We start from the raw sequence: 9,796 nt of genomic DNA on the forward strand, positions 1-9,796 counted from the left end.
GTGTTGTTACCTGAATGATCCACAGCTGTGTTTTTTGTTTAGTGATAGCTGTCATGAGCTGATAGTCATGAGTCCCTTGTTTGTTCTGAACAGTTAAACTGCCTGCTGTTCTTCAGAAAAATCCTTCAGGTCCCACAAATTCTTTGATTTTCCAGCACTTTTGTATATTTGAACCCTTTCCAACAATGACTATATGATTTTGAGATCCATCTTTTCACACTGAGGGCAACTGAGGGACTCATATGCAACTATTACAGAAGGTTCAAACGCTCACTGATGCTCCAGAGTGATGCATTAAGAGCCGGGGGTGAAAACTTTTTGAATTTGAAGATCAGGGTAAATTGTAGGGCTGTCCCCTAATAGTCGACTAACCGTTAGTCGACCAGAAGAGGCTTGGTTGACCGAAATTTTATTAGTCGCTTAGTCACAGAAAAAATAAAAAAATCCACAGGCGAAGTCACGCAGTCCGTGACTAACAGATCGTTAACGGCTGGTATTTATGGTAATACAGTACATCAGGCAGGACATCCAAACGCTCGCCTATCATTCATCGACATCAAATATGGCTTATCATCTGAAATATGTAAGTATTAGCAACTTTACATGGCCGCTCAATCTAATGATAACCTAGAGAAATGTGCGCTATAGTGGAGTGGAGCTGAACAGTAGCACTCACTGCAGGACAGATGGAGGCGCCGGTGTGGCCCCTTGCTCTTAAAATACTCCCTCATTTTTAATCATACAGATAAGAGTAATACATCTTTCAAATCTGTAAAGACTCTACGTTTATTTGTGTGCACTCACAATAACAACAAAACACGCTTTTGTAAAATAATGAAAGCAAACGTGCTTTCTGCCGTCTTGCGGTCTCTGTGAACTTGAGCGTGAAACTCCATGTATATCTGCCTTACAGACATTAAAAATATATCTACAGACAAATCACATAAAAGTTTGATGCCATTCAAGGAGTTGTTCTGCTCTGTTTGGCCATTGTAATTCACTTCACCCTTTCTGAATTCTGCAGAGGCTTAGATGTTTGCTTGACATGGATGTTTTCTTGTGTGGAAGTGGCGCAGATGAGGCACTTGTTTCTTCAGCTCTGGTGGTATCCTAAGAAGCGGTTCATTAGATAGTTTGTTGTGTTCCCCAAATCAAATTTTTCTTTAATTTCCCTCTTTTGATTGCACATTTTGGATTTTTTTTAATTTACTTTTTTTTTTTAATTCACATTTAAGTGCAAATAACAGTATGTTAGTCTTGAACGAGTAAGCTTTGAGCTTAAGCATTTTTTAATGCTCATTTGTTTGTTTATGCATCTGTCCAATGCAGCCTCCAACCCAATCTTTCTCAAAGTGTTTTTTTGATTTTGCTGTATAGAATGCTTGTTGATAACATTACTTGTGTGTCTTTAATGTCTGCAGGAGGCCAGAGGAACTGGTTGCAAGTTTTCTGTAATGGTGGGGTTCCTACTGAATTGGCCCTGCTCTATATGATTGAAGTTGGTCCTGGAGAAATACCTGTGGATTTTGGGAAGCAATATTCCGCTTCATGGATGTGCTTATCACTCTTAGGAGCCCTGGCTTGCAGCACAGGGGACACCTGGGCTTCTGAAGTTGGTCCTGTGCTTAGTAAGAGAAAACCCAGGCTCATTACCACCTGGAAAGATGTCCCAGCAGGTACAGAGTCCAAAAATTTAATGGTTAAAATTAACAGAATATTCTAAGTAAGAATTTAAGGGGGTCCTATTATACTTTTTCACTTTTTCAACTTTAGTTAGTCTGTAATGTTGCTGTTTGAGCATAAAAAAAGATCTGCAAAGTTACAAAGTTCAAAGTCCACTTCAAAAGGAGATATTTTATTTAACAGAAATCACTTTTCAAAAACTACAACGAACGACTCGTTATGCCAGACGGGGGAGAGAGTTGTTGTAATAATGTAAAATATGTGAAAGATAATGTGTTTTTCGAACAACCTAGTATGAGAGCCTGTTCTAGTACACCCCCAAAACAAAATCAAGACTTTGTAAAAGAGCATAATAGGACCCCTTTAAGTATAATTTAAATGTGATTCAGATGTTGTGAATTACCACAGACCATAATTATGGCCAGGATTTTAAATTTATTTTTTTTATTCAGCAGTCAAGCTACTCAGAAGTTGTACTTGCCAAAACAAAAATATCAGCAATAATCCAGATTATAAAAATGACAGTTTAGGTTTAAATATATTTACAATAAAATCTAATTTTGAATTATTACATTTACATTACATTTAGTCATTTAGCAGACGCTTTTATCCAAAGCGACTTACAAATGAGGAGAATAGAAGCAATCAAAAGTAACAAAAGAGCAACAATATGTAAGTGCAAATGACAAGTCTTGGATTAGCCTAACGCAGTACACGTAGCGAGGTATTTTATATATATATATATATATATAGACACACACACACACACACACACACACACAAAGAAAAACAAGTAGATAGAATAAAAAAAATAGAAAGCTAGTGTTAGTTTTTTTAAATAAAAAAGATAAATAGATAAAGTTTAATTAAAATAGAATAGAAAGTGCTAGAGTTAGAGGGTCAAATAAAGATGGAACAGATGTGTTTTTAGTCGTTTCTTGAAGATGGCTAAGGACTCAGCTGCTCGGATTGAGTTGGGAAGGTCATTCCACCAGGAGGGAACATTTAATTTAAAAGTCTGTAAAAGTGATTTTGTGGTTCTTTGGGATGGCACAATCTAGCGACGTTCACTTGCAGAACGCAAGCTTCTAGAAGGCACATAACTCTGAAGTAATGAATTTAGGTAAAGGGGTGCAGAGCCAGTGGTGGTTTTGTAGGCAAACATTAATGCCTTGAATTTAATGCGAGCAGCTACTGGTAGCCAGTGCAAATTGATGAACAGAGGTGTGACATGCGTTCTTTTCGGCTCATTAAAGATTAATCTTGCAGCGGCATTTTGGATTAATTGTAGAGGTTTGATAGAAGTGGCTGGAAGACCTGCCAAGAGAGCATTGCAATAGTCCAGCCTGGATAGAACAAGAGCTTGAACAAGGAGTTGTGTTACATGTTCTGAAAGAAAGGGCCTGATCTTCCTAATGTTGTATAAAGCAAATCTGCAGGACCCGGCAGTTTTAGCTTCTTGAAGATGGCTAATGACTCAGCTGCTCGGATTGAGTTGGGAAGGTCATTCCACCAGGAGGGAACAGTTAATGAAAAACTCTGTGAAAGTGATTTTGTGCCTCTTGAGATGGCACAATAATGCGTCGTTCACTTGCAGAACGCAAGCTTCTAGAGGGCACATAAGTCTGAAGTAATGAATTTAGGTAAAGGGGTGCAGAGCCAGTGGTGGTTTTGTAGGTAGATTTTTATTAAATCACTTTTGACTGTTTTATGTCTTGTTTGCGGATAGCGTAAATATGAACGAGTAGTGCCACCAATCCTATCTGTTGCAAAATACTTTGAGACTGTGACTTTTCTTATAAAACAGCATTTATTTCCCCAAATATAGCTGACCCAAAATAATTGTTTAAACATAAAACAATGTGGTAAGATTAGTGGACAAGCTTTCAGCTATTTCTTTTCATCAGCTGTTTCAAGTCAGCATACTTAACTCAACGTATTAAAGCCTCTTTTCCACTTACGTTCATAAAAAAAAACATTATTCTCACTCCGACAGTGATGAAAAGCATGCCACATAATATGATGACATCATTATACCCTAGCAATAGAATTTCACAAAATTCCCATGCCATTCGCCACTTTGTGTCAGAATACACTGATCAGCCACAACATTAAACATTACACCGGTTCAATAGTTGTCCTTCCTTGCACCTCTTTTGGTAGGTACTAGGGATGTTTAACAGCGATCGAGTACTCGAGTACCTGGCTGTGACAGCAATGATCAATCATGAAAACGATGAACGTGAATTTATTTATTTTTTCTCTGATTGGTTATAGCAGCACTTTGGGCGGCACCCTGAGCTCTGATGGTTTAGCTTGCCACAGCATGCAGTCCAAAGTATAGACATGAGAAGAGAGAGAAGCATGGCTTCGAAGTCACATAGTGATGTCTGGGTTAGCTACATACATATCGGATTAATCTAATATAGGATGCGTTGGGATATTAACATGCTGAATGCGATGCATATTACCAGTGTTTAGTTTCATGATCAAATTCAAGTTAATTTCATGTTCAAATTCAGTTATTTGAGATGGTCATACTGCTTTTAGATGTTTCTTTTTTTTAAATACAGATGTTATAATAATGCAGCAGTGCGTTTTTCGTCATATTTGTTCAACAGTAGGCATACTTCAATTAAAATTGTTTTCGTACTTAATATGGCTTCGAAAACGCGCAGGCGATTTCAGGAATCACTTGATAATGTAGATGAAAATATAGCACAAATCTGCCATAAATATAGCATTATAATGAGAACTTTATAGAAATCTATAGTAAATTCTGTTTTCTTTACTTGAAACATCACGGTGGGAGCTCTGTCTCACTCTCTGTCTCTCGCTATAGTACGTAACTTAAAGTTCACTGGCATTTGCATCCTTTTGTACAGATACAACAGATACAGTTGTAATGTTACAATACAATACAATATAAGTTTATTTGTATAGCACATTTAAAAACAACTGGTGTTGACCAAAGTGCTTTACAAGGCTAAAAGAAACAGACAATAATGACACAAAGCATTTAAGCACTAGAGAAACAATAAAAGAAGGCCCAGAACTTAAATGTAATGTTACGTCTATGTTATGTATATGTTATCTGATTAATATCATAGGATGTGTCATAGAACGGGTTTCAGTTTATTGGCATAAAGTCACTCTTCAGCTTCACCTCAGGCAGCTATTTCTTTTTAGATGCTCCTTTTTAATAACATTGCTGCATCATAATCATAATCTAACAGTGTTCTAATCATGTGTTCATGTTTTCATAGACAGGTTTTTATGTCATATTTTTATTTTTGAAACCTATCGATGATCAAAATAAGAAATTGCCAAAAATGTGACAGAACATGATATTAACCTCCATATTGGCAAATGAGTTCATAGTGTAACCTGTCTCGGTTAATTTTCATTTGCATTTGGAGGGTTGGTGAGTGTTAATTTTAACACCCTGATTATGGTCAGTAAGTGATTTATGTAAGCAAAAGGCCTTTGTCTTAACTGCTATAAAATGGTTTATAGGTACCAATGGCGGAGTCACTCCTGTTGGATTAGTGGCCAGTGTTTTGGGTGGAGGCACAGTGGGAACAGCGTACTACTTCATGCAGCTCCTGTTGGTAAAAGATCTGCATTTAGCAGTTCCTCAGTGGCCTATCATCTTGTATGGAGCAATAGCTGGTCTGTTTGGATCTCTGCTAGATTCATTCCTCGGTGCAACCATGCAGTATTCAGGTAATCTGGCTGATTATTATTAAAGGTAAATAAAATCAAATAGATTAATTTATATATTTTTCCCCCTGTGGTCCACCACAATATTATTGCAAGTTTCTTGCAACAGTCATACTAACAATGCTAATTTACTTTTATGCAATATAAATAATTTATCATCTTCTGTCAGCGCTCCTTTTGATTCTAATTGGACATGAAAAGTTACTTAGCACTGAATGATTATTGATTCTTAAAATCCCAAGATCAATCTTTTAATCAGTGCCTATGGATGTTACGTTAATAGTGCAAAATAAAATGTAACTTAATGTTACTTTATTTATTTAACAATAATGATGAAGGATTCATCATTATTATTAAATAATTCCATATCTTGAGAAATGCTGTCACCTCCTCCGTATTGTTATCTGTTATAAACTAATGAAGAAAAATATTTGGAAATATGAAGTCAGTGAAGCAGTTTGGTTTTATATTATAACATATTTGGGGGGAAAGGTCAGTGTGACGTAACTAACATGCAATACATGGTAATTTTTCATATTGGACTGACTTATTTGTCATTTCTGCTGGGTTTTCTTTTAATATTTGTTTAAAATTTTCTAGGTGTTTCACTATTTTTTTTTTCTTTCCATCAAGGATACGATGAATCCATTGGGAAGGTTGTGAGTTATGAGTCACCGAGCGTTAAAAGAATATGTGGGAAACCCATCCTGGACAATAATGGAGTGAATCTGTTCTCTTCTGTACTCATAGCACTATTCCTGCCTGGGTTTGCTTGGATATTCTAGGCTAGGCACTGAATTTTAAGTTTAATTGTGTATCATGTCCCTTTTAAGATAAAAAGCAGTTTATGCTAAAACAATGCCATTACCATAACACCATGGATTTTTTTTTTTTTTAATTTAATCAAGCACAATTTAAACTCCCAATGTCTTTGTTTCTACGCATTGTATTGAGGCTTTCAAAATTACTTTAAAGTTGAAATGTGTAATGTTAAAATATTTCACATAGGAGAACAAATAAATTATATTAATCTTGAATTATACTGACTCTCCAAGTATTTCCTCTTGTGTGCCTCTATGACTTTGGAAAGACTTGTGATGGCAAATAGGCAAATATTTAAGCATTACAGCACGGTACACAGAGCTCAAAATACTGTAAAAACCTGTCAAAGTCACAGACTACTAGAGCCAAGAATAGTTTCTAGGCCACTACAGGTCCGATCACTTCATTACATGCCCACTAGGCAATTTTTTTCGTAGTCCATTTCTTACATAATCATTTTAAATGAATAGCGTTTTCTGTTTATCACCAAATGTATGTGTCTCTGTGTAAGTGTCTATGCCATTTATTACAGGTGTAGGTTCTGGTGTTTTGTGTATGTCAGAGATCAACACATTCAAGTATTCCATTGGAATGTATGTGTACTTTGTGGAATAAAGTACCCTTACACACAAAGCATGCTAGGTTCTTCAGCCATTCAACCATCCCTTTCTGTTTACTGTCTTGAATTAAAAATAATAATTATGATTATGAGCCATTTGGTGATTCTGAATATTTTTTTAAGTATTTATATTTTGTTCCAGATATGTAAAATAATAGTGTTCAAAACTAACACTCGCCAAGCACCAAACGTGGGGTTGAAATGGCTTTGGCAAGTAAAATTGCAAAAAAAAGAGTAAAATTTCAAGGAAGTAAAATTTCTAATTAAGAAAATAACATGCATTACAGGTAAAGATGGTAATAGCTGCTCCTGCTCCAGGTTACCTATGCAAACATATTTTACATGTAGCCTAGATGATGTTTGGATATTACAACAAAACCATATACTAACAAATAGCATGTTTACACAGACCCATAATGACCCATTCTGCTATCACCTAAAAACACTGGAGCCTCAACTGCTTGTCACTGCATTTATGTACATTTACTTTAGTTTGGAATCTGATTTAAGATAGGAAGGCAAATGTGGTCAATTGGAACACGCCTATGGTGTGCTACATGGATGATGTTTTTGTGTAGGCCAAACCTGTGGATCCTTCAAAAAGAGACACGGCAACAATCACTAAAGTAAAAGCTAAAGTTGAGCTATATGCAAACTACACCACAGTTGTGTAACTTAAACGACACCACCATTAAAGCTTCTGACAACTCTTTCAATCTTTAAAAACATGTTCATTGATCCACTGTGCACTTCTTATATTGTGGATGAGTCTGCCCCCCAACTTTTTTTGGGAATGTGTCCAATGCTGTATTATTTTGAGAAAATTCAGTTTGTTTACATGCATTTCTTTTAGATTGTTTTTCTTTGATGTTGAATAATGATGTTTTACTTGGCTTCTGTAGTTTACTTTTTTTTTTAAATAAATGTACCTCCAAGAACTGTAAAGCTTTCATCTGAAAAAAGAAATCCATCTCATTTTGTCACGTATGTAATATTTACGTATTTTACATGTGAAGGATTTTATGTAAGAAAACTCCACATTAAATTATATTCCACACTAAATAATTTCACATTTCAGCACTGATGCTGCACAGCTAAGGAAGGGAAGCACTAAAGAATCTAGCACACACTTTAAGATAATTTATAGTATAATAGTCATATAAAGACATATGTGTTAAAAGGTAAGAATATAAGTAATCATAAGGACAGCACATTGTAACCTGACACCAGCACCTGCAAAACATTGCACATTACAGATTAAACAACATTTCACGTAAATACAATTTTAAAGACCACACATATTATACAAATAAATAATAAAAAAGATAACAAATAAATGCCACTGGACTGACAATATTTTAAACTTCACACTCATTTGAACTATTGACCTATGACATCCTATAACATGCAGTTAATTTAAATGTCAATGTTTGCCATCAGTCACAACACATGACTTACTTTTTGACTTCTCTTTCGGCCAGACAGTAACAGGGAATGATTTCTTTTGGACGTCAGTTGTTCATTTAATTTTATTTCATTTATTTTAATTATTTAAGTGCCAATACACAGACAGAAATTAATCGCCTTGCCAGTTATCACCAGATGGTAACACTGTGTTGAAAAGCCTTTTGCTTCGCAAAGCTTAATTTTACCTTTACTAATGTGTATTTAAACCCCTGGCCTCTTTGTAATTTTAATAAAATAGAACTAAGCAGATTTACTGTACATCTTCTACAAAAGTATTTTCTCTTAGCGTGACCTGATCCATTATGGCATTGGCAATAATCAGTGTTGTGCCCTTTTTGGCATGATGACAGTTAAACTCTGCAGTCCTTTTTAGCCACTTGTTAGCAACCGCCTTTTTCAAGACAGATTAAAAGAATCATGTGTGGGGTATTACTGGTGTATTTTTTGTTACATAAAATGTGAAAATATCTTGAACTTGTGTTAACCACAGACCTTATTTCAGGCATTTAACCAAATGTCCATTCAATAAAATCCATTGACCTCAGGACGATGGAACCAGAAGTCTAATTTTTAAGGTCTTAGTTTTAAGGTTTTAGGTGTGTGCATGTGTGTGTTTTGAATGGTTGTTTATGAGTCCCTTGTTTGTCCTAAACAGTTAAACTGCCTGCTGTTATTCAGAAAACTCCTTCAGGTCAGGTTCTTTGGTTTTCCAGCATCTTTTGCATATTTGAACCCTTTCCAGCAATGACTGTATGATTTTGAGCTCCATCTTTTCAAACTGAGGACAACTGAGGGACTCATTACATCAAAAAGTTCAAACACTCAGTGATGCTCCAGAAGGAAACATGATGCATTAATAGTCAGGGGTGTAAACTTTTGAACAGAATGAAGATGTATACATTTTTCTTGTTTTGCATAAATATCTTTTATTTTTTATGTTATTTTTTTTAGTACTGCCCTTCAGAAGCTACAGAAGATACTTGTTTCCCTGAAGACAAAATAAGTTAAATTTACCCTGATCTTCAAATTCAAAAGGTTTTCAGGCTCTTAATGCTTTGTGTTTTCTTCGGGAGCATCAGGGAGTGTTTGTTTGAACCTTTTGTAATAGTTGCGTATGAGTCCCCCAGTTGTCCTCAGTGTGAAAAGATGGATCTCAAAATCAAGATGCTGGAAAACCAAATAATTTGTGGGACCTGAAGGATTTTTCTGAAGAACAGCAGGCAGTTTAACTGGTTAGGACAAACAAGGGACTCATGAACAACTATCACAAAAAAAAAAAAAAACAGCTGTGGATCATCCAGTTAACACAGTATTAAAGGGGTCATATGATGCTGCTAAAAAGAACATTATTTTGTGTATTTGGTGTAATGAAATGTGTTTATGCGGTTTAAAGTAAAAAAAACACATTATTTTCCACATACTGTACATTATTGTTTCTCCTCTATGCCCCGCCTTTTTGAAACGCGTCGATTTTTACAAAAC

General features: G+C 35.5%; 1 protein-coding gene across 5 annotated transcripts in view; it reads left to right on the plus strand.

Annotated features, from left to right (window-relative positions):
- Nucleotides 1-7,786, plus strand: part of LOC107758202 (transmembrane protein 19-like) — a 16,807-nt gene extending 9,021 nt beyond the window's left edge. For 4 of the 5 annotated variants that reach the window (XM_016575880.1, XM_016575883.1, XM_016575881.1 and 1 more), the window contains exons 5-7: nt 1,422-1,676; nt 5,200-5,409; nt 6,040-7,786. In XM_016575880.1, coding sequence (XP_016431366.1) covers nt 1,422-1,676; nt 5,200-5,409; nt 6,040-6,191 — 617 coding nt within the window. In that variant the 3' untranslated portion in view covers nt 6,192-7,786. Of the gene's footprint in view, nt 1-1,421; nt 1,677-5,199; nt 5,435-6,039 lie in introns of all 5 variants that reach the window. The other variant, XM_016575884.1, reaches the window with a different exon arrangement.
- The last annotated feature ends 2,010 nt before the right edge of the window (nt 7,787-9,796 follow it).

This window comes from Sinocyclocheilus rhinocerous, unplaced genomic scaffold (assembly GCF_001515625.1).
Source record: "Sinocyclocheilus rhinocerous isolate Xijiao unplaced genomic scaffold, SAMN03320098_v1.1 scaffold2219, whole genome shotgun sequence".
Classification (NCBI taxonomy): Eukaryota; Metazoa; Chordata; class Actinopteri; order Cypriniformes; family Cyprinidae; genus Sinocyclocheilus; species Sinocyclocheilus rhinocerous.